General features: G+C 45.3%; 2 protein-coding genes across 6 annotated transcripts; one reads left to right on the forward strand and one right to left on the reverse strand.

Annotated features, from left to right (window-relative positions):
* The first annotated feature begins 617 nt into the window (after nt 1-617).
* lratd2a (LRAT domain containing 2a) lies at nt 618-17,193 on the forward strand. 5 transcript variants are annotated; one of them, XR_005120471.2, is made up of 3 exons: nt 618-990; nt 5,815-5,945; nt 17,072-17,169. XR_005120471.2 is itself a non-coding variant. In XM_037474060.2 (2 exons), exons 1-2 carry the CDS (start codon nt 945-947, stop codon nt 2,037-2,039), a joined length of 927 nt encoding a protein of 308 aa, XP_037329957.2. In that variant the 5' UTR covers nt 633-944; the 3' UTR covers nt 2,040-2,705. The 5 variants fall into 5 exon arrangements, 1 of the variants encoding a protein (XP_037329957.2); XR_005120472.2 differs by lacking the exon at nt 17,072-17,169 and adding an exon at nt 11,689-12,782; XM_037474060.2 differs by lacking the exons at nt 5,815-5,945; nt 17,072-17,169 and adding an exon at nt 1,159-2,705 and having other exon boundaries at nt 633-990.
* A 2,917-nt stretch (nt 17,194-20,110) lies between these two features.
* Nucleotides 20,111-26,433, reverse strand: trib1 (tribbles pseudokinase 1). The gene is made up of 3 exons (XM_037474059.2): nt 25,641-26,433; nt 24,667-24,959; nt 20,111-22,007 (listed from the first exon to the last, which is right to left on the reverse strand). Exons 1-3 carry the CDS (start codon nt 25,959-25,961, stop codon nt 21,533-21,535), a joined length of 1,089 nt encoding a protein of 362 aa, XP_037329956.2. The 5' UTR covers nt 25,962-26,433; the 3' UTR covers nt 20,111-21,532.
* Nucleotides 26,434-26,787: the final 354 nt, after the last annotated feature.

Consider the following 26,787-nt stretch of genomic DNA (forward strand, 5'->3'; position numbering starts at 1 on the left):
AATCATTCAACTATACAAGACAAAACTAGGATGCAAAAATATGTTCTTCGAGTCTCAATCCCACGTCACTGAAGTCTCGAGAGACAGTTGGACTCAATCATCTCAGAACGGATTTGACTTTTTATGTTTTTGTTGTACATTTTAAGGATAACTCTGTATTTACCGCTTATTGACTGTTACACAGAACACACAGGGAAAACCGTGTTTCTGTTTTTGTTTACAAAATAAAAAATGTTCACATTATGGACAATATTAAGCAGAGTTGGTATTTAAAATTGAACAATGTTGAAAGTAATCAAGTAATAAATTACTAGTATGGCATCTTTATTTTACAGTGTGTAAGTATTCACGGTATTTTGCAGTTATTAATTGCAGTATTAAAATGAATATATTTAAGCACGTCACAGTACTTTGTACAGCTTTGCTGTTTAAAATAGTTACATGTTACTGTGAGTAGATTATATTGATTATTACTGTAAAAATGAGTACAGTATTGTATAGTTACCGCAATCAACTTTATAGTTTCCATACTCTGGAATATACTACAGCAACTTGCTTTCCATTGGTTGCCAGTCAGCTGCTTTCACACAGGTGCACATTGCGGTGTTCTCGTTGTAGTCCAGATATCTTGTGTGCATTAAATTGTTTACACTTAAGGCGCCACATCGATACCAGCATTCAGGTCCTCGGCCGTGAGGAGCGCGGCATTAAAGGCACAGTGGGGGAAAGTACGCGCACTTCCGCTTTCACAGCGCAGCTGTGAGTTTAAGAGGCGCTGAGGCGATGCCAAACCCTCAGATCTGCTTTCCGTTCGGCGCCGGCCGGATCTCCGCTGCACACAGTGCGCAATGTATGCAAATCGTCACCACGGGGGACTAGTTCGTCGGCGGTGCGGACCCGGGCGCTAGCATCCGGCGTATGGATTCGAACCCTCGCGTCTCTCTATGCGGCACACGGCGGACAGAACTTTTAACGCAGGGCAAACAGCAGGTGAGTCGACGAGGCGTCACCTGGCGGATGCTTCTCCTCTCAGCTCCACCTGTTGATGTGCCACTAGGCGCCGCAACGCGGAGAGACACGTATGCGTAATTTGGGCAAAACCCTGTCCGAGGGCAGGGCCAATTAAGTTTTTTGTTGTTGTTGCTGCTTTCGCGTTAGGCGACCGGGGGACATCTTACGGCGCGCGATCGTATTACGCGAAGTGCCGCCCGGCGAGGAGCGGCATGGGGAACCAGATGGACAAGCTGTCGCATTTAAGTTACGCAGAAGTTCCCACGGTGGACCCGAACGGCGTGGACGCGGAGGACGGTCCGCGGCTCGGCGTCTCTTACATATTTTCCAACGACGACGACGACCTGGAGGACGGCTGCGCGATCGACGGCACGGCGAAGGACCCGAATCAGGAAGAGAAGCGATACAACCAGCGCGACGAGGTGGAGTGCGCCGTGTACAACAGGGACGAGTGCATCTACGAGAGGAGCGCCCAGTGCGCCAACCCGGAGGTCTACTCCCCCGAGAACCTGCTGAACAAGTGCAAACCAGGGGACCTGGTGGAGTTCGTGGCCACCGCTCAGTTCCCGCACTGGGCCGTGTACGTGGGGGACTTTCAGGTGGTGCACCTCCACAGGGCCGAGGTGAAAAACAGCTTTCTGACGGACGCCAGCCAAGGGCGCAGGTGTAGGATCGTGAACGACCTGTACAGACTGAAAGCTCTCGGCCCGGACATGGTGGTGCAGAACGCGATGGAGCAAGTGGGCTTGAAGGACCGGGGGCTGAGCTGGAGGAACTCCGAGTGCTTCGCCGCCTGGTGCCGCTTCGGCAAGAGGGAGTTCAAAACGGGAGGGGAGATCCGCATCGGCAAACAGCCCTACAGGTTGAAAATAGTCCTGTCCGACAAGCAGTCGCACGTGTTGGAGTTTCAGAGTTTGGAGGACGTGATCATGGAGAAGAGGAGGAACGATCACCTGGGCAGGGCGGCCGTGTTGCAGGAGCTGGCCACTCACTTCAGCAGCAGCAGCGTGGAGGAGATCCAGAAGTGACTAATGAGGAGAGTGGGGCGGGGCGGTATCCTCCTCCTCCTCCCCCTCCTCCCTTTGTGATGACTTTCATAACAACATGCTTTACAAGTAGAGTAGCCTTTGGTACACATGAGCTGTTGCACCGTGCTTTGATCTATAGCAAGCCTTTCACATTAGTTGGAGCACACGTGTCATCATTTATCCGAAATTGTCGTTTTATATGTTTTCATATACGAATGAAACTATTTTAATGCCTTAAAGCCACAATCATCGACGTCCTGAGATGCTTAGTGGCCTTAGAAATTTCAATTATGTGGGGTCAATTGAATGAATCAAATTAGTCGGAATAGCTCTGACAGCCCGTCCCCGTGGAATGTGTAGTTAAAAATAAAGCTTTACATATGGACCTGTCACTATCCTGTAAGTAGAGCGGATGTTTCTCTATGGATAGTGAACTCTGTTACTTGATCCTTGTGTGTTTTAGTTTCAGCTCACTCAGACAGAAATGTGTCAGAACTGCTCGCTGAATTCAAGAGGGATTCCTTCTGCCTTTTTTAAAATCCTCCCCCCAGCACATTGTGTATGGAATGTCATGGAGCTGGTCATCTGTTACACTGATCACAGTATGTCTTAACTGTACCCAAAGTTCAAGTAAACCATGACCTCCTTATCAAAAGGACTCCTCGTGTTGTTTTGCTTCCAACAGGATGTTAGCTGTGCATTTTTAAGAAGATCAGTGTGCCCTTAATTCACCTAGTCTTAGAAATGTGCCTAATTTGCTGGGTTTTTAAAGCAGATTTGGTGCATTATTAAGACGAGTGCTGGGCAACAATTACAATTTTAAATGTGATTAATCTCTGCCATTAGTTGCAACGTGCACAAATACATATTCCCTTTATATAGTAGCAGTTCAAATAGTTCTTGTAAATCTCTCAACTTGAATCTAATTGAATTAAACCATTCAAAAAAAGAATGTATTGAAATCAAACCAAAGCTATTTGCCACTAATGTTTTATGTATATTGTTAAAGAAAAACTAGTTACTGTCAACAATCATAACATAACAAGTTAACATTTTAAATCTGTTTACATTTTTTCTGAATAGGTACCTGCATAAGCATGTTTCATTAGGGATATGCTTTGACCGTCAATTAATAATCAATATCTATCCATCAATAGTAGTGGAAAGTGGGGTGAGTTGTGCCAGTTTTAAATCAAAGTGACTATAAAGTGAGCCCATGACAGTAATGCCTTCAATTTTAGGATGTACATATATTTCATCATGTGGTGCATCCCTGAGAACAACTTTGGAACTGAAATAAATTGTTTCAGAAATAGAGCTTTGGGGAAAATTTGGGTCTTGTGGCACAACTTGCCCCGCAAGGGTATGAGTATATAAACAATGAGTTTATATACTCATTGTGTAGCCTGCTAAAGCACTAAAACATGTGTAAAATGTTTTCAAACTTGTCTATAATTGTTTAGACACTACAATCCAAAAAAACGTAATCATAGAAGTTTAACTTTCATTGTGTCCTTCAAAAAGTTAAACTCGTCACCTACCGGGACACCGTCAGAATCTTTCTTAATATCGCGATAGGGCTTTGCGGTATGGCCAAAAATCCATATGTTAATGTGGTTAAAACCAAATTGTCAGCATTAATTGATGAACGTCCCGATGACGCGTTCAAGTGCCCAGCCCAAATTAAGACCAGGGTCAAGTGAGCCCGTTGGGGTTAAAACATGGTTTTTAGGTCTAATGAATCACCACTGTAACATATATTCTACAGAGTTCCCTTCACCTGATCTTTCTGCCTGTTCCTCAGGTGAAACATAAGCAACCACTGTTTTTGTTCTCTGGCAACATTGGAGAAAAAACATTTTTTGACGTTCAGGCAAAAAAAGGTTTTGAACGCCATGGACTTAGGAAGCTTTTATTTAATGACATTGTATGGAATAAACCATCACAAAACACTTACATCAGCTCAATTGACACTGAGAACAATTGCTTTCTCTCTGTTAGGGGGATCGGTTGCAATGATTCCAGCGGCTGACAGCCGACAAACGTTAATTAATTCATTAATGGGCCTGAAGCAAGAATCCTCAAGGGACCCAGCATTTCTTGTTGCTGCCCTGCACCCAGGATGCAGGTCTTGCATGAAAGTAACAAGTGATAAAAGGAATAGTAACCTAAATAGCACCAGGAAACATTGTCGTAGCGTGTTTTATTGCGTCAGTGTGATGAAACAACATTGCATCAATGAAGTGCTCATTATGCCCTGATGCACTTGTACAGCGCTCTTCTAGTCTTCTGACCACTCAAAGTGCCTTAACACTACATGACATCATTCACCCATTCACACAGTAATGACAGGACCTACCATACACAGTGGCACCTGCCCATCAGTAACTAACATTCACACACTGTAGTCACAGCTAGAGGAGCAATGCTGGGATTAAGTGTCTTGCTCAAGGACACATTGACATGCAGGTTAACAGGCCTGGGATTAAACCACCAACCCTCTGATTGGAGGACGGCCGCGCTCCCCACTCACCCACAGTCGCCCGGGGAGAAGCTTGTTTAGTTATTGTTGCAGAAGCTTTATTCTATCTGCAGCTGACCAACATTTATTCTCTTGATCCTTATGTTTTCTTCTTTACTCATATTCATTCATTCTGATAGTTTATTGCTCTAAGGGCTAAAATTTGTTTCCAACTTATGTTAGTTCAGTCAAAATACTTGAAATGAAATCCTACAAATATTTTAAGCATTTCATTTTTAATTATTACAGTTTCTAAGGCACTAAATTGCTCCATTGAGTAACCAAACGAGGAAGCCGCAAACCCACAGCTTAAAACCTCGAGCCTGAACTCCAGTTTCAAAGATGTCAGACGATTGAACTTGACATAATCTATCTATCTATTTGATGGTCTGTCAAATCTCTAAATGGACGTCCATAATGACCACAGCGATAGATTGGACTTCAATGGTACATTAGTGGTAATTATCTGTCTACTTTGGCCCCCCCCCCCTTGGCGCATTTTCCAAGCAGTTGCTTCCTGGCAGTGCTGGAATTAAATCGGGACTGGTTAAACCCTCCTTAGGGTCCTGTCAAGTTCAGTGTTTACAAAGTATATTTGATCATTTTGGATTTAGCTGAAGATAATTGACCAAAACAGGAGTGCATCAGTGCAGACGTATGCTGCTTTAGCTGAAAATAAGTTTCATCATCTTGTGTGTCAAGAGAACTTGACTGTGAGGAGGCGAGGTTGTTGGATGCTCTTTGTGTTTATTTCTAGTTTCCAGATACACCGATGCAGTTTTTCCCCTATTTGTTCTTTGTTTGCGACCACATGAAATATAGCGCTGTCTACTCGGTGCGCTTTGTCCTGTGTCCTCAGTGTGTGAATCAGCTGTGAGCGCTTTTCTTTCTCAAGCAGTTGTCATGTGTTTTTTAGTACATGGGGAAAATGAAGAGAAAAGCAGATTTAAATGAACATTATTTTGTTCTGTAACACACAAAGGCATTTCTCTCTATAGTGATATCTTAAAAACCTCATTGTCCTAAAAGCAAGTGAAATACATTTTCATTTGCCAACGGGGGTTTCATTTTTTTTCCAATTGAAAAGAGAATGAATTGTCGGTGTATTTGACTTTAAACCTCGTGTGTTGCTGTATAATATTTTTACTTTACTGGTGGATTTTTTAATAATAATAAATCCAATAACAACTTACAGCCCCTAAATGATTCATCACAAAGGGTATTTCTTCTTTACATATACCCTTCCTCCTGCAGTATACTTGGAGGGGCAATCTTCTCTCACGATGAAGCAGCATCAACTCTCTCCCAGTCCATTCTTCTTGATGGGATGTGAAAGCTCGTGACAGGGTGGAGGCAACCCAATTACAATCAACTGTGGCTTACAGGTACCTCAGCAGCCTGCCGCTACTGTTCTTGGTTTATATCCATAGGATGCTGATGAACTGATGAGATCAGTCGCATGATAAGAGAGCGAGAAACCAGCAGAAATACTGAAGATGATTTGCTTTACATGTGAGATGTATCCAGGGGGGGGGAGGAATGCAAAGGAATGGAAATTTGAACAAACCTTGTTTCCACTCTCTCTCAGAGACCATTTGCTTCCCAACTGTTTATGCGTCCACACATATTGTTCATGCGTATAAGTGGACGCACATCACAAGCCAAGACCCATAAGCTCAAAAGCCTGTTTTGCGAGGCGCACGTTGAGGCGCTCCATTTCTCATTTTCACCACATGGGTGATTAAGCTGGGGGGTAAAAAGAAAAAATTCTCCATTTTTCAGTTATGCAAACACAAACAAAAGACCTGGCAGACCATTAGAACCCAAAACTAAAGGAAGGTGGTCAGTTTCTTACAGCTCTGGGTTTTCTGTGTCAATTATGGTGATGTGGTCAATGGTGCTCCTCTTCCATCTGTAAGACAAAGATTTGTACAAACGTATATGTATATATATACAAGATAAATACATAATTAGTGAGCTACACTTACTTTGTATTTTTCTTTAGCTGTTTTCTCCTGTTATCACTATTTCTGATCAGCTGAGCTAACCATATGCTGCTATAGCTTCATACTTAACAGATATGACAGTGGTATTGATATTTTTTATCTAAATCTTGGCTGGAAAGGACATTTCTCAAAATGCTTAACTACTCCTCTAATGATCCAAATAAAAGTCGCAACATTATAACATGACAAAAAGAAAAATCTCACTCTAAAACACTCGACATGACACAATCTTATAACTACTTTCCAGTGCATTTCGTAATAAGTAAAAAGTAATGAGTAAACAAACTATTAATTCACTGTTAATAAGGTCATTAAAACATTAGAACAGCCCAGAGGCCCTTAAATCCTTGTAAATATTTTAGGATTCATGTCCCACTCCCTTTGTGGCCTGACCTGCATGGACTACAGACGGGAAACTTTCTGCGTTGACGCCTGCCATGTTGGGAGCGAGTAACCCCAACGCCCCGAAGACAACGATAGTACTGAGACGTCATACTGAGACCTCATAATTGTCCTGTCTTGAAATGGCCCGCCTGAAGCTGTGCTCTTTTATTTGGGGTCCTGAGTGTCGTGGCACATCTGTGTGGCTTTAGATGCCAAGGAGGCAGGTGGCTTCATTGTCTGCAGGGGCTTTGTTTGTCCCCTCCGTTGTCCCGGCCCTTCCTATGGCACCACTCGCTGGCAGCGGTTCCTTGAACTGATCATTTTGAGATGACCGGGCCCAGTGTTTGTCGGGGGGGGGGGCACCCAGGTTGCATTTATAACGTGGTTTCAATGGGTCTCGGTTGGCTTACAAGCAATTAGCATCAGCTTAGCACACACAAGCAATCCCAGTTTACATAAAGCTTAGAGCGGTACGTCTTTGTTAACAGGGTTTGTAGTGCTGGACACCTCCGTATCACGTCGTTCATAGTGTGGATCCGTTGAAAGTTACTTTGCTTCCTTAAGTGAGCAAATCAAGAGCACATTTACGTGCCGTAACAGTACACGCTTTTCTCTGCAGGGTTAGGCGGACCAATCAGTGGACAAAAGAGCAGAGGGTGTGAGTTAAATAACTGCCCATATTTCTTCTTATCTCCCGGGTGTTTGTTGACACAGCTGTACATGCAGGCAGCGATCACCTGTAGAAAGGGCAGAACACCACAACATCACTAACTCGTGTGAATGAATCCTGAAAGCATTTTACACCAGACTTTACACCATCATCCATTTCATTAGCATCTCACATCTGGATAATTTGGCAATCATTTCATGTTTAGGGTTTATTGACTGAGTAGTTGTTTCAAGCTACAGAGTACTCGTGTTTTCAATTAACCTTATTTCTAATTAGCCCTATTTCTTCTAACATAAAAGTATAAATCACATGCTACTTTAAGAAAACGTATTGCTTAACTCTGACATCCGAAAGGGGAGTATGCCCTCCAGTCTCGTTTTCAGGCTTCCAAACCCTCCACTGGGAAAGTGTTCTGACCAATCAGCTGAATTAATTAATTACGTGTCCAATCAATCAAATGCTCAAAGAAATATGAGAAAAATTCTCACAGGGAAATGAAGCTCATCCAGTAAAAGCTAAAAGTCCAAACTGAATCATATACACGGTTACATTGTACACATTATAAATAAAAGCAAACAGAAAATGTTGCGACATAGAAAAAAGAACGGGACGTAGGTACTCTAAATTAAATTAGCATTCTGCCTCTCTTCAACTCGCACATTTTTCCCGTAACAAACAAATGAAGCAACTATAAGGAGGCTGACTCTGTAATTAGTTGTTCGATGCTCCTGAAAGCACAGATAATTGTACTGTTAGTTCAGAATGGAGGTGAGACTTTCTAATGACATGCAGTTATTGTCAAACAAAAGTTTAATCTTTTTGCCATTTGATAAAGGCTGGATTGTAATTTGATTATTGATAAAACACACTTGTATATTGGTATAAACAATCCATTGCAGAGGGGGTTTCAGGTTTATTACCCAGATTTGAATCATTGTTGGACTGGAAGAGTACATAATGCAAATAGGGCACAATGGCAAAGAAGCATTTTGGTCCCATATATTTCATGGCTGGTGGAGAATAGAAGACACAGCACCTCTCGGCCGACAGCTGAGGGCGCGTTTCAACTGGCACGAGCCATCCGTCAGGAGACCTGGAACAAGGTGTCGCCACACCATGCGAGACACTGTTGCCTTCCTTGGACAATTGAAGCGCGACACCAACCAAACTCTCTTGGAAGCTGTTCTGTTTTTTTTCTCTCTCTTCTTTATGAGATGATCCAAGACCCAACGCTGAGGGTGTGTATAGAAAGAGGAATTTAAGGCTTGATATTCATCCAGAACTTGTGTGCCCCCAGAGACTGCAGGGGTTATTAGCCGAGTTCCTCTCCACAGAGTAAAGGGCTTCGCCTCACCTGCCTCTTCAGAGGGGCCATTTGCTCCGATAGAGGGTCAGAATGCGCAGCGTGCTGCCACTCGCGGCTGTGCCTCCGGTGCGGTTCATGATTTTGCAGGGTGTTGGATGCAGGGAGCCCAGCCAGCATGTTACACTACACAGTATTCACATTCACACATATTGTAGTATATATGCTTTATTCCATCTATTTCGTCCTAATAACAACTAGAAGATTTAGTTGTCTATTCTTTTGTTATCTGTAGCTCAGCTAATTGACATTGATATTTAGTGGTGAGGTGCACTGCTGTACCCAGGTACGTTCACAACGTATTCACAGTGTGTGTGAAGCTAAGAATAATGAGCGCACTCTCTAGAGGAGCATTTTCAGCACTCTGCCTGGTATGTCAGCCAAAGGAAGGAAATTCCTTGATTACAATAATAACAGGGGCACAGAAATCAAAAGATCAAGTCCGTGACATGGGGAGCGTGAAGCTGGAGAGCCTTATGCTGATTACGGGTGTTTTAGCAGCATGTTCATAACAGCATCAGGAGTCACACAATGACAGAATTAGAAACTCAACACAAGTGCACTGCCAAGTCTGTAGTTCATACGAGTGTGTTTGGATGTTTCATACTCCACGTGTGTGGCGCCGGATGCGGTTTAAGTGGTTTTAAAATGAATGTACGCAGGCTGTTCTGCTGCAGAGGAGGGTGAAAGTTGTATATTCACACAGCCTTTTAAACTCACTCGCCAGCTCATGGAAGCACACGTCGACCGCATCACACAGCAAAGCAAAACGTCGCATTAGTATTTGATTTCACTGGTTTTATTCCTATGATTTGTTCTTCATCTCAGTTTTACGAGAGGCAGTTTGCGGTGCTTGCTTTGACAACTGCTACCAAATAAATAAACGTCATTTTAGTTATTACTGTCCTCACGTCGACATTTCTGCCACGGTCTTCGTATTCGATGCCCGTTGTCACAGGAAGCTGAGTTCATTCACAGCTCAGCGTGAGTACGGCCGAGCCCTCAGGCCCGGCGGCAGGCGGGTTGCGAACCCCGATCGTCAAGGGAAAATGTCCCTGCTTTGGGATGCGTTGGAGGGGGTTTGGTTGCATCCAGATAAGCCACCTGTCGTGTCCTGCCCGAGGCCTGTACTGCACACCATCTGAGACGAGGGCCTCCCGCCTCGGCCCGTCGACCTCTCCTCTCGGCAGCGAGGCGGCCCGTGTGTGTCCGCCCAAGCCAAGGTCCTCGTCCTCGCCGAGGTCAAAGTCATCCATCAAGGCTGGCTGCGCCGAGGTAATTGGTAACATTGCTCCGTTCAAGGAGAAGCTTAACAAAAACACCGTGTCAGGGAGGCCTGTTCGGGGAGAACCGTGTCTTCCCTCCTCCGATGGCCGTGCTGAACGTGAAGAGACACACGGCAGCCAGCAGTCAAAGAGAGCCAACACTTTTTGCTGCAGATGATATAACCGCCACATACAAAAGACTTTTTTATCCGCTAACCAAATTCCCCTGATAAGTAAACAGTGGGCAAATCGTGGGAATGATTCCATGTGTTTAGAGGAAGGCAAGGTGTTGAGTTGTATTGTTATTATTACAATGAATATGTATGACTCAAGGTGGGGGATTGATATGTGACATATTTGTGTCTTAGAAATCTTCCCTGGACATATTTCAGCAGCAGGCCAGGGATAACTTAATTGATTCTATGGTTGCCTGGATACAGACCTTAATAATTCCAGCGGGGCTTTATAAAAAGAAGACAAAGCCAAGAAGGGAAAATCAGGGAGCAAGATAACTATATTCTTTCTCCTATTTTAACTCAACAACAACTATCTTTCCTGTCAGTTAGCAGAAAATATTGGCGACTAATACTAAGAATTGATTAGTATTCTTTGCAGATAACAAAAACAAAAAAGGACCTTTTAGAAATGCTGCGAGCTTTTTGCTTTTGATCCCTGAAACTGGCTCTTTCTGCAGATTGCATTGGTTTTAGTTCCCCAACTTAATTGCTTTGTTCACTCTCACTGCTTCTATTAACCTTTTTTCCTAGCCGCCGGCACCTGTTTCAGACAGCAACAAAGAAATTAACTAAACCCACCAAACACACAACATCCCCAAAAAGAAAACTAGCAACTAGCTAGTTAACGTAAAGAAGCATTCGGCTCTTTACAAACAAAGTAGTTGGTGTGACTGATGAAAACATGGGTGCTGCTTTATATAAACTCTATAATGGTAGACCCAGCTGGCAATAACTTCAGACACAGTTGACTACTTTAATAATAACCTCCCTAACTAGTACGGCCAGACCTTTACTTATTCCTAAAACCTTTTGATCTTGACTGGTGTTTGCTCAGCGGTGAAATGGCCTTACGCTCCAAAGGGAGACTCACATTCTTTCCTTTAAAGTTTGGTTAAAAGGAATGCAAGTTGTGTCCATGAAGTGCAGGAAAATGACCTTTACAAAGACTTGATTAAAGGTTGACCTCGTCTTTGTCTTTACCTGGCAGGATTAAACATCCTGTCTCCCAGAATGAGCGTTTTATCTGCAGCCTGCCTGGCTTAAAAAAAAAACAATCAGTTAAATCTGACACAAGATCACAATATGCACGGCTACGTGGCATTTGAAACTAATTATGTGTTTTATAATATTGCCGTACTTAAAGCATTGAGTTGTAATGTGATGTAGCTCTGATGATTCATTCTGTGGTTCTCTCTCCCTGCAGGACTCTGCCAGCTTATTCCACTTCTTTGCTATTCATCGATCCACCTCATTAAATTTCTTTGCCGTGACTTTGATTGTCATACCATCGGGTGAAAAAGAAGGAATAAAGGCAAACATCACAGACGGATATCAGATTGGTCTGTTCCCTGCAGAGATGTTACTTAGCTCTGCTGTTGACAGATGAATAAATCTTTTGACTTTGGTGCGACTGACGGTCCGTCCCGGCTCTTTTGATTGTGCTCAGCAGGCAGGTGCTAGTCTGCACAGGCTTCAGAGGCCCCGAGCCGCCGCCTGCGGTGAATCGGAAAGGTGCGACCTTCAGACACCTGCGGGCTTTCTGCGATGTGAGCGCTCGGAGGTGGGCCGCCTGGCTGGTCAACACTTCAATGGACACCTGCAGCTTTCCCTTTCGGGCCATCTCATTCCCTCTTTTTTTGGTTCAGTGGAGAGTTATTGCAAGGGAGAGAGGGAGGGAGAGAATATTAGGCATTGGGTGTGGGGAAGTTCGGCGGCACAGTGGATGCAGCGGCTAGAGTGATGGACATAATGATGCAGTGAAAGGTAGACAGTCTAAAAAGACAGACTGCTCAAACAAAGACTACTTGGTAAGCATATATTGCAAATACAACTGAGCCTAAAATAGACCCTTTGGATACACCACAAAGTATGGTCATAGAAGAGGAGTAGAATAATAAAATCTTGGAGTTTTTTCCAAAATTCAGTTGTTATTTTAAAACGATTTGAGAAGACCTTTTCAGCGCTGAGATTGTCTGCAAGTGATGAAGCCCACTCGCTGGTTTGAACGAGGCTTGAACTAGGATGGGAAAGTCTGGTATTAAAGAGAAAGTCAAAAGGTGGGATGAGAGGGAGTCACAGTGCAGCACCTGGGAGACAGATCACCACCTCGCGTACATGTGGCCCTGTCCTGGTGACCATGGAGACAGCTGTGTTTCAACTGGGAAACAACTGGCTATATTCTCACCTCAAAGCTGTCGGCCATTATGCTCATTACGTTACCGCTACATTGCTTACACGGTGGATAGAGTTGGGTGTTTGAGTCAGCCTTGAATAAGAACCGTTCATCCTAAATGTTATAATGTATACAAAACTATAGTTTAATGTACGCGCCTGCCTTGACTGCTGAGTTCCTCATTTAGCTGTCCTCTACCGAGAGATCACAAAGCTGGAATGTGACACAATCTGAACTAAGAAATACTACTGCTATTTTAGTTATATAGTTGGTCTATTAAATATTCCATTTAAAAAAGAACTTATTTGTGTATTTTAACTCAAAAATGTATTATGTATAATCATTACACATCTTGACATGAATTAATATTTACAGTGCACTGCAGGAGAAGGAGAGCACGGGTGATGGCTTCGGAAGCTTTCTGACCCTCTGAGATGCTCTAAAGCGTAAACTTAATTACGGCCTGACAGCGGGCAGTGGCCTGATAATCAGGAGCTGTTGATTGGAGCACGCCGCTCCTGACCCCGAGCGGCAGTGACGCCGAAAAGTAATTACAGTCCCCCGCAGAGTGGAGCCATGCAAAATGAACTCCCAGCTTGTTGCAACACCCCTTCTCCACGTCTTGCTGTTCTATTATTCTCCCTCTCCTCGTTTTGACTGCGTCTTGTTTCATGAACACCCCCAGCCTGCTGCTGCATTTCACCCTGGTCCCTCCTTCCAAACCCGGGGGGCTGTTGTCCCCCCCCCCCCCTCCGAACGCCCGTCCTGCTTTTCTCTCCGTCCATCATTCCTCCAGCCTGCATGTGTTCTTCTCCCCTCCATCACCCGCTGACTCATGAATGCAGCAGCTACCTGTAATGTGCAAAAGCAGTGAATAAATGTTAGATGGACCACAGCATTCCTCAGCCCTGTGCCACACACACACACATTTTTTTGATGCTTGATACTTTTAAATGCAAGGTAAGTACTTGCAGGTCTGTGTGGTGGCTCTTAACGTCCACCTATGTGTGTATTCCTGTATCCCTGCATGTGCCTCAACATCCTCTCAAATGTGGGATCAACTTTCCCAGGGAGCGGTGACAATCTAATATTACTTGCCGCTACTTTATTTATGCCTTGTGGAAAAACAAATGTAGTAATTATGAACACCTTAGCCGGTGATGGGGCACATTCTGTACTTGGCCATAAAACTATATATTAGTGTAGAGCAAATATCTTGAGATTATGATTCTGTGCACTGTAATTTATTTATTAAATGTAATATGGAAAACTGTGATGTACTGAGAAAGAGAAGTAGAAGTGAAAGCATAACACGTGACGAGGTGCCCCACTGCAGCCCAATTCCCCCCCCATGAAGTATGTTACTATGACAACCTCTTTGCAGATGCCTCAGTGAAACAAGTCATTGACCCGGATCCAATATACGAGGCGTCACGTTGCGTCCGTGGCTAACGTGCTAAGTGCTAAAATTGGGTGGGTGATGTTCCAAATGATTGGTTTCAAAGGCATTGATGAACGCAGTTGAACGACGTAACGAGAGGGCACGATGCGCGTGATGAGGGCGGACCTGCAGCAGTGGACGAGCTCCCGGTGCACGCGGACAGGTGAGCACGTGAGCAGGTGCGTTGTGGCTTGTTGTTCGCGTATTTCATTTTTGTGATGTATGTTTTATTGATGTATGTTTGTGTGGATTCTAAAATCAGTGGCGGTTATTTCACTTCTTAATGGTCTACGGACTATTGTTATTGTCTGTGTGATCGTGTTTGCTTTCTTTTGTATCTCAATTTATTTCATTTTATAGTGGCTAAAGTTGATGGGTGACAGTGTGTTGTGTTTACAGTTAGTTTGGCCTTCAAAAATTGCAGCTCCATTAGGAGTAGTGACACCACAAAGCATATTGCAAGTGAAACCACGTTGTGTTTAGAATCATGTTGGATTGTTGCTGATTAGTCTTGTTTTGAGAGACATGTAGTGTAGTAGATGTATGAAGCAGCTTAATATCAAAATATTAAGTGCAAGTCAATGCTGCTGATCTAATCCGTGCATTTCTGTACAATGTTGCCTATGTACACAACGTCTTTTCTACATAGGGCTTGAAGCGAGCAACAAGTTAGCTGATGGGCATTTTTAGAGTAAGAATCATTGCAAAGCTCAGTGGCTCGAAAGACCACAAATGCTGCAGCCACATCCACTGCGCTCTCATTTATTCGACATGGTGTTGCAGAGGTAATCCCTTTACACTGTGCTCTTTGTTTGATTTTGAGCTAATCTCTGGCACCATTTCTCTCTGACATCATTAAGGGAAAGTGCTGATTTATAGTTCAAGAGGAATTAACTGCTTGTACATGTACTGTGCACCCACATAGTTTCTCTGACTGGTTTAGTATATACACACATGTCATATTTTGAAGAATCTTTTTTACCTCCCTAAAAAGGATGATCAGCTATTGGCTGGGCCACGTTCCACTGAGCAGCTTAGGTGATGGAAACCACAATGTCGCCTGATTTTTATTCTCTGCACTGACAGAGGTCTGTGGCACAGAGATTGGCGTTGATTGTGTTCAATCACTCGGGCTTGTGAGAAACCTAGAAGTCAAGGATCATAGGTGGACACGGGGCCTTTTGAACGAGGCGGCCACTGAGAGCACGAGGTACCGGCGTGAAACATGAGTCACATGCAAGGGAGAGCGAGCCACCCCACAGGTTGGGAGCAGAGGAGGCCTGCAGCTGCATTTCAAGGTTTCCCTGAAGACAGAAATGCTGCTGCGCCCGAGGATAGGATTGGAACGTTCGGTTTTGGCATCATGGTTTTCTGTCTTAATTTCATTATTTTCATGTTTTTTTTATGCTTCCTCAACGTCTGCTTGGTGCATGCTGGCATGGGCTTGACCCCCTCATGCCGGTGACCATAAACATTCAGAATTGCCACGCTATAATTACAGAATTTCCAAATCCAAAATAATCAATTTTTCAATTATTCAATTATTCAGAACCGTCTGTCTCTATGAACGACACAAAGCTTTCAGAGAACACTGTGACGGCATCGCCATCCGTTGTCCATGTCCGTGGTAACTCTGCAGCCTGAGTGCACGCCGGTGGCAGAATAACACATTTAGAGGAAACTGCAGCAAAACATAAAGTTGGTCTCATGTATTAAAACGACAGGAAGCCCATCTGCTGTTCTACTGCATCTATTAGAGGTAAATGGATGCAATAATGGGCCCATGTGGGATGCAGAACACATGCTGTATCTGTGGTGCTTAGAATCAATCACTTCTCTTAGTTTGGTCTCTTTTACCTGCAGGAGAGACGTTTATTTCAATCAAACTCAGTAACCCACATCCTTTCAAACGGTATAATACAGACCGCAGGGGGGGCAAATGGAAGAAGTGAAAGTTGCCCTTCTTTTTGCATTGTATGAGTTGGATGTCACCCAAAGCATTCAATTTATCTGTGTATAGAAAGCACATGTAATAAATTATCCTAATTAAATCCTACAATATATGGCAGTATAATGATCTTTGACTTTCATTACAGATTTCAGTATAGTAGCTGCAAGCTTTCAGGCACAGCTGAGAAAACTATATAACAAAAAAAAAATATATATATATATATATATATATATATTGTTTGTATTGAAAAGTATTTATGACGAGTTTAATTCAAAAAGGAAACTCAATGTGTTTTTGTAAATGTACATTGGAATGTTTCCAACGACTGGCTGGTGAGTTGACAAAAAGCGCACAGGAAACGTCTGTAACACCTGCCGAACCCTCCTGATTCTGAATGAGACGCGATGGTGCTGCAGTGAGCGTCTCCGAGCACACGGTGGAACCAAAGCTGTGGTTCACGTCAGCGCAGCCTTCTGCCTTCAAAGCCTCGTTGGATGCACAGCTTTGTTCCCACAGACACGCCACAGTGGAAACGATGCTGTTCACCAAACCAGCTGTTAGAACTTCAAAAGCGTGTTTCCTGGGACGCTTCATTCCAACATCTGTTTAAAATGAGCAACACATTTTAGTGATCTCCATGTTTTCTTACATTGACCACAATGTGGCAGCAAATGGCTGCAGTGTGAAAAACCCTGTCTCTCTTATTGTGCTGTTTTTTTTGTATTATCTTTAGTTTAGAACATGTTAGAAAATAACTTTTATTGCGAATGAAAAATTCTGAGCACAAAACACTAATATACATTAGTGTACTACCTGAAAAGGTAAGCTGGCCTGCAGCAGCTCCTTCACCTTCTCCAGCTTCGCTCGTTTCTGGAAGGAGGCTGAGACGATAAGATGAGGACATTTGTAAACAGCTTTTTTGAGAAGGTTGGATCTCACTGCAGTGTTGCATGCTTGTGTTTTAGTATTTTTACGATTTTTTACTATGGCAAAATAACTTGATAACTTGATTACTACCACAGGGCCGTCTACGTCTTCATCGGGTACTCAGAGCCCTGAAGGTCCCATCAGCTCGAAACAACCTCATCAGCACAACGCTCTTCATTCCCCTCGTGTCCGCTCCGAAGGGCCGGCTGACCCAGACGACACTCGAGACTCCCACTTGACTCCAAAGGAGACATTTGCAGGTGGCGGTAATGTGCCAACCAAGGCAGCAATGAAGAAGACGGTTAGGTCTTAAACATGGATTTGAACAATGCAATTGACTTTCTTTAAGGAGAAGGAAATACTTTTGACTGTTCGTTACAAGGAATAAGACACGTTTCAAGTACGAAACACATAACCTTTGCTTATCAACTAGCGTGCTCCAAAGGACACCTTTTAATAAAGAATTTGTTCTAATACGAAGAAGAACCAGTACAAGATAAATACTCTTGCTAGAGTCCAAGGTCACAACTTCAGAAAGACATTCCTTACATTCCAGCTCTCAAAAGACGGATCACGGCATATTAAGTAAAGTATTATCATGTATTTTTGCACACTTTACAATGGCGTTATTTATAGTCCGCGTGAATGCTTTTTAGATCAGTAATAAACAATTGGCACGCACACCCCTCCCAGCAACCCTTTAACCGGCAGATCCCCCCCGAGGAGGAGCGACAGAGACGGGCTGTTTCACTATTGCACCCTACAAGGACGTGTATTTGAGTAAAGTGTGTTATTGCAGTCTGCAGTTTGTCGTATCTCCACAAGATGGAAGCCAAAACCCTAGCGTCACTTCAAATCAACTCCAGCTATGACTCTCGTATGAGATGACAGTGGAAAATACTTGCGCTATGACAAAGAGTCAAACTACTCACCAAACAATCGTCAACACAAAAGCTCACATTCCTTCAGGGATTTGTACCATGAAAGAAATCTGGTCAAACAGTTGTTGTCGGTTTCCCTTGCATCAGTGCAGTGCTGTGCCAAAAGGTTCGAGAAAGAAAGACGGTCCTTAAGCAGGTGCTTTGCTGTCAGCGCTGTTTGTTCATCTCCCTGCGAGGTGCAACAGTGACCCCCCCCCCCCCCCCCTCCCCCGACGGTCCACATGGAAAGTCAAAGAGGTTTTGTGTGTTGTGATGTGTTTCCATCGGCCTTTGAGAGCGTCAAAAATCCCACGGCTCACCAGAGACGTACTCCTTCCTGTAATTCTATTTCATCAAATGAGGTCATGAGTCCTGAGGAATTATCTGATGACGTCCAACAAGGAACTAAGTGGAGTTTGTTATTTGTGAGCGGGTGTGTGGCTGGAAAACTAATCAACCACACAGCGATACAGTTCAGCATTTACAACAAAGAACACCTGACTTTAGTTCCTCATCACAAACCACCACTGATTAAATATTTTCCCCCACCTTACGGGGACACTGCCCTTGGAATATTTAGGAAAATACTCTTGAATACACTTTCTGTGTGCAAATGTTCCTACAGTTATTTTTAAAGTCTCTTTCACACCAACTGCCCACAGGCTTGTTCCATGTAAGCTTAAATATATTACGAATAAGAAACTTTACGTTGCAACCCCAAGAATGTTCCCGAGACCTTCTTAAAAACGTGTTCATTAAAGGTAAAGACATTTTCATGCATTTTAAAGCCATTCTGCTCCCTGTTGTTGTTGGACAATAACGTGTGACGCACCTCATGTCAAAAAAACACTGCCTCCATCTCTCTCTCACACACACACACATATTTCTCCAGATATTCATTGCTTTACCTTTTACTAACCTACTTTTTGGGGGCCCTTGTTGTCATCCCCAGGGGGGGTCCAGCTCTGACATGTTAGGCAATCACAGATTTGGCAGCTTTCCAGCAGCTGAGACACACCACCAGCTACCCTGTTGATACTTAATCTGACTTGTGCTCTCACACACACGCACACGCAGACCTGCAGGCAGGTATGCGTATGAACACACACACACACACACACACACACACAAACGTGGGGATTACGCAAGCCTCGGCCAACCATGCCTAGGGTAGTCATAACACACAGAGACACGGAGACACGCCAAGATGCTAAGGGTCAAATAATGATTCATAAGCCAAAGTAGATGAGATTTTTTTTTAAAAGGGATTATATATATTTGAGTTTGAATAGTCGTGGTGTTTGATGAGTTGCCCTGAAGCTGAGGATTAAAAAGAGTGAGTACCTGCTCCCCTCTGCGTGTTCCAGGAACAGACACTGACCCACCGGTGACATTTGTGTGTTTGAGGGGTTGAATGTTACATTACGCAAAGGTCAGAGAAGAGTAAACGGTTAGAGACACAGATGGAGAGAGAGGTTTTTTTCTCTCTCCCTTTTTCAAGCAGGAAATTAAAAACCGCTGGCAAATGTAAAGAGAACTCTTGAAGGAAAATCTTCTTGGCATGAGGTCGAGCTGTGTTTTGTGTGTGTGTGTGTGTGTGTGTGTGTGCAAAAAACAAAACAAGCCGTCTTAATATGAAAAGAATGTGATCTTTATTCAACATCGCCACACATATTTCTAATATACATATTTACACCTTTTGTACAATGAATATATCTGGTATGTAACCTGTCGGGACCAGCAATAGCCTCTAGGTTGTGTCACAAATACATAATTCACAGTGCAATTTGAAGTCTGTGCACCCGCGTCAGTTTACTCTACGTGTCCCATCAATGTGCGACTCTTCTTGTACAAACCAGAAACAGAATCCAAAATCTCAACAACAAAAAAAATCTATGAGGAACAATTGACATGGTCACAAACCCACTCCCATCTGTTATCTCGAGCAGATGAGAGAAAATAATTACAGAACTGCAGCAGACGTTTTATTAGCCCACTGGTTGACCTCAAAATGTAATGCACAGCGCTTCTCCGATAAGCCAAAACGATTGTGCCAGAATGAAATAACTGGCTGCAGATCTAGTCTGCAAGGATGAACGTCACTGAAGCCCTGCATCCGCTCGTCACGATCCAAGATAAAACATCTTTTGGAACGCGGCGCATCATTTCTCCGACTTTGATGTCTAATCTCCTTGGATGCGTCTTTCAACGGCGAAAAAAAAAAACATAATAAAGAGGAAGGGGAATAAAATACCATAAAAAGAGGTGAAACAGTCCGGACAGATTCTTCCGTCCAAGGTCAGGACCGTTTTCTACAGACTCGCTCTAGTGTTGAGTCATCATTAAACAAGCATCAAATATCGCCTGACTGCCAGTGATTCAGAGCCATTCAGTTTATGAAACACAGTGATACGGGCACAGCTTTGTCAAAGCAACACAGCATTCCAACAACAACTGCGCAACTGAGAGAAGTCGTCATTTTTCCGTAGTGGGTTTCTTTTCTGGCTTGGACTGAACTGGATTTTTGACCCCAAAAAAACCACAACACATTGTTGGATTGAGATAACTCGTTGCGTTGTAATTCAAGTGTATTCAAGCATTTTAATTGTCTGTTTGTTTGAATTCTACCCACTGAATATTTATCAAACCATCTCTGTTGGTCCAAAGGCAAATGGGGCTCAGGGTCGTACCTTATTTTAAGAAGCGTTAGCTGTGGCTAACTGCGCATGCAGCTTTCAGTGGAGCAGATTGATCAACGTCCCATTTACCAGACACTTCCTGTTCCAACGCAACCTTTTTTAGATGATGTATTCAGATATGAGCCTTTTTTTGTAGCGTTAAATGCTTTAGCCTGTTTCAAATGTCTTCCTTCCTCTATTAGCCATTTACAAGGACTTGTGTTAGCCCAGTGCCACTTCTTATTTTACCAAGTGTGTAGGACCTTTAGTGAGTTTTACACTAGTAACATCCTGCCCTTCTCCACCTTCTGCGAATGCTGTGAGATTTGTAAAACTCTCGACTTGCTGGGACGTTGCCAGACTGGCAGTGAGACACCTTTCCTAGCGCCCGCTCCCCCCCTGCTGAGTGTGACACATCAGTCCTCTGCTAAGCGTCTTTCTCACTCCGTGACACCGCCTGCTGCGAGACGTCAAGCTTGTGCTGGGCCTTCCTGGAGCCGGCCGGTGAGTCAGCCCGGCGGAGCCTCCGGCCTGGTCAGACACACGTCTCCTCGCCTCCCATTCAAGATTCATCCGATGCCTTCTGGAGCCCTGCGAGGCCAGGCTGACAGCAAGCATCGGTGACTATGGTTTGCCGCGGGTTTATTCTCTGTGATACTCTCACAGTAGCCTGCCAACGTAATCCGGCAAATTCAAGTGACTTGTTATTTCTTTTAGCACCAAATTGATCGGCAAATATACATAAAGAAACGCAAAGAATGATCGTTTAACAATGCCCTCAGCAAGTAACACACATACGACAACGAAATACAGTACAGTGAGTTCTTGAGGGTGTATGTCCACTCAGTTCTACACAAATGGGTTTCTAAAACGTGCCATTGTTCAAAAACCCAACAATGGGTCCCTGGTCGCGATTCCCGTTTTGGTCCCTCAGCCAGTCTCGGCGGAATCGAGTCCGTCAGGAGAACAAATCGTCGTCCTCTTCCACCTGAAAGGATGGCACCATCTGTTCCGCCGAGCTCACTTCCTGTTCCCCCGGTGCCGCTTCCTGCGACGACGGCGGCTGGTGGAACCACGGGTGAGCGAGCAGCTCGCCGGCCGTGAGTCTCTCCCAGGGCTCTTTCCTCAGCAGGCTCTGGAGCAGACACTTGGCCCTGGGCGACAAGCCCTCGGGCAGACAGCACTGTCCCCGGCGGATTTTGGAGAACAGCGTGGCCGGGTCCGGGTCGTGGAACGGGTAGCGGCCCACCAGCATGGTGTACAGCATGACCCCGAGGCTCCACATGTCGGCCATCTTGCCGGAGTAAGGCGCCGAGCCGCTGAGGATCTCGGGGCTGACGTAGGCGGGGCAGCCGTGGGTGTCCGACATGGAGTCGTCGCTCGGGTCTTCTAGGACGCGGCAGTCCTCAAGGCTTTCTAGTCTCACTCGGGTCCTGCAGAGAAAGGGTCACAATGACATGTCAGGGCATTTCAAAAAGTTGGTTTGGTCTTCTACATTCCTTCATGTTGGCTGCAGGTTTACTTCTAGTTTTGAGAATCCCATTTCTACAGAGCAGGAGATACTGGGGAGATTTTTAGTCGCATTTGGAAGAATGCTTTGCAGTAAAAAAAATTGGATGTCAATTCCACCATCTACATCTGAATGTGGCAATGGGAAATATTTTCTGCAGAATGTCATGGTTTGTTTTGCAGAAAATGATGTCATTTCTTGATCTAGTAGATGTTTGCGTGTGTGAGAGTGTATTTTCTAAAGGTGGCTTTTATTTAAACGCTGTCAGGCATCCTTCCCTGAGCCTTAAGCTGCACCGCAGATACGCAGACACACACAACCAATCCCAAGACACCAGTGAACCTCCTACGACCTAAATGCACAACAGTGAGTACAGTTTGAGAATTAGAGCTGGAGCAAATCTATAATGACTTCCTGCCACACATGGTCACACGCACACTCACACACATAAACATACAACTCCTCCTCCTCCCCTTCTCGCACTCAAAATGCTATATTTAGCCCCCTTAATGGCGGGACTAGTCCAGCTCTGGAGCAAGACGACGGACGTGCCCTGATTATAATTCAAATGTATTTTGCGCCTCTTAAGGTTTTCTCTGCCAAGACTAACACAGTGATTGCGGATTTATCAAGTAGTGTGCTGCTTTATCTCACACTCAGAGGGTCGACTGAATCAGTGAGACACTTCAGTTGTCAGACGGAGTGGCTGGAGAGAACAAAATAATCAGCTGGAGAGGGGATCAAAAGAGAGGGACTGGCAGAAGGACCAAGATAGAAAGCAAATGATATTTAAACACCGAGATAGTGAAGGAGATAAGTCAGGGGGAGGAGAGCGAGCGATGGAGACAGAAAAGGAAACAGAACAGAGAGTGTAAGAGGGGTGGAGAGAGTGACTCATCCTTCTGTTGAGAGTACATTTCTCTCTCTCTCTCTCCGCACGGCTATCTGCACCTGGGTCCCACACTCGCGGCGCCAGCCATTCCATAATTACCCTCAAATGGCTGTTGCCACATCAGTGACGCACGGGAAGGCCGGCCTAGCAGTGAGGCTCTGCATGCCTCACAGTGCTAGTCACTTTCCCTGAACTGGCTTTCCCGAATGCACTTGTGTGTGTGTGTGTGTGTACGCGAGAGAGAGAGAGAGAGAGGGAGAGGGGATAGCATTTGTCAAATAGTTTCTGTTGCTCGGGATCAGGTGCTGCATTGTAAGCAGGGACATTGCGTCACAGCAGGATTGTTGGGGTTTGAAAGACGGCACGACGAGACAACATTTGAAGGAGTCTTGCATTGATGGCCGTCTGCGATCGGGTGTCAACGGTAGCCATCTCTGGGGGAACGAAAGATATTGGCAAAATCTGCAGCTTTTTTTGTCACATAACTGTAAGATCATCGCCAGAGGCAATGCAGTATGTCGCCAGCCAATGTGTAAAGAGACCTTGAGTTCAAGTGGGTCATGTGGAAGTGCCAGGGTCAATGTTGCAATGCTGTCATTCTGCTAACGAAAGACGGAATCACAGGCTAAAGACATTGAGCTGGCACCGGACGTTTAATCAGCGCTACAGACGTGTATGGACACACACACACACACAAGGACGAAAATGAGCTACTCAGCCCCCCTCCTCCACTCCCCCTCTGCATGTATACTCTGTGACTCATCGCTCTGCAGCCGTATAACTATGAGAGGGACACAACCGACTTCAGCTTCTCTCACTGGCTGTCTGCTCTCATTCATCCAGCTTGACCCCGCTAGCCCAGAGGTCACGGCTGGAGAATGTTACTGTTGAGAAGCCTCCATGAAAAAAGGCCTTAGGGAGAGTTGGGGTTGGGGTTGAGGGGGGGGGGGGGGGGGTGTTGTGCTACATCAACTGGCGCTAAAAGTAAATTGTGTGAGGCAAGGGCTAAGAGGCGACAAATACTTTTTGTAAGCAAGGGGTTTTGTGTGTCTCCCTGAACCAAATGTGCCGGACTCAGAGATGCAGACGTGAAGGTGTGTGGGATCCAGTTCAGCCAGCAAAGCCTTTGACCCACTGCACCCTGCACGGATGCAAGTGTATTTGAATGAATCCCTGTTGAAAGCATCGGTTATTCTGTATTATAGTGATGATGTAATTCATGAATAAATAATGAGCGATAAATATATTCTGAGATGCAGACCGCAGAAGGGGATGATTTGTCTCATTCACCAGCCTCGTCTCGCAGCTCTGCCAAACCGCCACCCACTGCATTCACACGTGCGTGTGCGCACACACACGCAACAAACAACAACAAAAAAAACAACGACGTGCGTACAAAGAGACACGGAGGCAGACAGAGAGGGCGAGAATCTGGGAAGCTTTGCAGTCTGCCTCCACAAGAACAGAACCTCCTACTCTCTCTGCGCCCACATGGATACGCGCACACATGGCCCGTGTGTGCGGGTCCGCTGCTGCGCTGTGCCGCACTGCATGCAATAACGTCCCACAGCATCCCAATAAAGTCAACTGTTAGTTAAATAAAAGCTTTCAGGCTTCATCTGAAACTAGTGTGTTTTAAGTGTGTGTTGCTTTCGCAACATTGCGCTGCAAGGATGTGCGTGCTTCTCACCTCTTCTCATCTGCGAAGACAAACTTTCGCAACTTGAGGTCGCCCAGCACGATGCCGGCCTGGTGGCAGTGCGCCACTGCCACGGCCGCCTGGCGGAAGAGCCTGCGCGCGCGCTCCTCGTCCAGCCGGCGACAGCTTTTCACCAGGGTGTGCATGTCCCCAAAGTCCTTGTCCAGGAACACGTAGGCTCTGCGTTCGCCGATGATGATGTCCCGGACTCCGGCCACGTTCTCGTGGGCTGGCAGGATCCCATAGGCTCTGATCTTCTCCTGGTACACCCCCATATCAAAGACCTGAGAGAGGAGAGCCAACCCGGGATGCGGGCAAATTAGGAAGATGTCGGAGGGAGGGGGAGTCTGTCTTTGTGTGTCTGTGTGTGTGTGTGTGTGTGTGTATGTAGGCGGAGGAGGAGGCAATGGCTTAGTGTTTTTTAATGATGATCTGAAGAAACGAGCACGCATATTTGGCAGCGGCTTCAACACCAAAAAAAAAACAGCGACCCGTTGGATATGCTTCGATTCCAGCTGCTTTTGCAAGAGCGTGAGAAATGAATTAGCAAAGCATGAAGCGATTCGCTTTATTAATCAACAAAGCCAAACGCCCGCGGGCCTATCGCGCAAAGCACTTGGATCTGAAGCAGCGGAGGGTGCGCTGTTGTCACCGCGTGGCGTTTTGCGGTGACTTGTATGCAAATGAGTCGAGTTGACGTGGGCCCACAGTGGCCAGGATAGGTGGATTTCAGTAGGTAGGCTACAATCCCGAAGCTGCGGGTTGGGTATACCTATTCAAAATGATCTAATGGGGTTCAGTATTTAAAAAAATCATTCCAGCTATTAGGCAAAGTGCGAGACATCTAACGTGGCGACGACATTCGGTGAGCAATTCTGCTGACTCCCAAAGGACTGTTGAGAAACGCGACGTCTCGAAACACCATTCATGCAAAGACAATTGCACAACGACGGGATTGCGCATACCTTGCACAGCTGCTCGTCGCCGGTGTCGGTGTTCATCGCGCTGTGCACGCTCTCCCGGTCCGTTAGAGGTAGAAGCAGGAACGGTCCTATCCTGGATGGCCCCTGGTGGCTCGTCGGGCAGGAGCTTGGAACGGGGCTGACCGGGGAACCGGGAGAGGTGCCCAGGAGCCCCTGCGTGTCCCCCGCGTCGGCGCTCAGCCTGGCGCATTTTGCCGGTGGTTGATCGTCCGAGTCCAGCCGCTTGTGCGCGACTCTCCCGGTGCGCACGCACGGTGCCGGGCTGCTCCACTGCAAGTTCATGCTGATAGAAATATTCACCATCAAAGCAAAAAAGCAAGGGGAAAAAAAGGAAAAAACCCGAGGCTGTTTTTTAGAATAAACTGCACACGTTGCGCTCCATTTCTCCTCGTTGAGCCGTCAATGAAACTTTAGCGGTTTCAGGAAAAAATCCGACCCACGTCCCCCCTTTTTTTTTTTTTTTTTTTTAAAGAGAGCGAATGCCCGTGGCTCTGAGGTCCGTGTATAATTCTGGTGAGAAAAATTCCCTATCCCTCAGAGTCAAGACTGAGAGAAGGAGAGAGAGGGGGGAGAGAGAGATGGGAAGAGAGAAAGAGGGAGAGAGAGAGAGACCGCCTCGCACTCTGAGAGAGGCAGAGAGTGAGTGAGCTCCGGTGATGTTGAGCTCAAACACTCCGCCCGACCAGTCCAGCCTCCTAGTGACACAACCATTGAGCAATCCTGTAATGACAGCAATGACTGCAGCTCAGCGCTGATGAAACAGCCGCCAGTATTCCCTTTCACAGAGACTGTGTGACCATATGCTGCAAGCATAAATGTCATCCCCCCCCCCCTCCCTCTCCCCTTGTTTGTTTGTGATGAGGTAGACATTCTCCGAATTACTGCTCTGAGATTTTTGCTGAAGCTGGAAAACCAAACAAAAAAACCTACCATGTGAGTGGAATGAAGAAATCGTGTGCTTTCATGGCTCACATGTTTTAGACAATAATTAACAATCTTTCTCGGGCTCTGTTGTTCCTTAATGTTCAGCCATTCATTGCGACAGTCTGCTCCTGCATGGCACCTTAGCTGTTTGCTCCCCAAAATGTTGGGGCCTGGAGTGGAGCCGGCACAAAGCTCCCGTGTGTGA

This window comes from Pungitius pungitius, chromosome 17, assembly GCF_949316345.1.
Source record: "Pungitius pungitius chromosome 17, fPunPun2.1, whole genome shotgun sequence".
Lineage (NCBI taxonomy): Eukaryota > Metazoa > Chordata > Actinopteri > Perciformes > Gasterosteidae > Pungitius > Pungitius pungitius.

Excerpts from the sequence above, each read along its gene's own strand:
- lratd2a (XM_037474060.2), top strand. The coding sequence starts at position 945 with ATGCGGCACACGGCGGACAGAACTTTTAACGCAGGGCAAACAGCAG. Across the intron at positions 991-1,158 it reads TAACGCAGGGCAAACAGCAG|GCGACCGGGGGACATCTTAC; the intron begins GTGAGTCGACGA and ends CTTTCGCGTTAG.
- trib1 (XM_037474059.2), bottom strand. The coding sequence starts at position 25,961 with ATGGTGAATATTTCTATCAGCATGAACTTGCAGTGGAGCAGCCCGGCA. Across the intron at positions 24,960-25,640 it reads GCGACGAGCAGCTGTGCAAG|GTCTTTGATATGGGGGTGTA; the intron begins GTATGCGCAATC and ends CTCCTCTCTCAG. Across the intron at positions 22,008-24,666 it reads GTCTTCGCAGATGAGAAGAG|GACCCGAGTGAGACTAGAAA; the intron begins GTGAGAAGCACG and ends CTTTCTCTGCAG.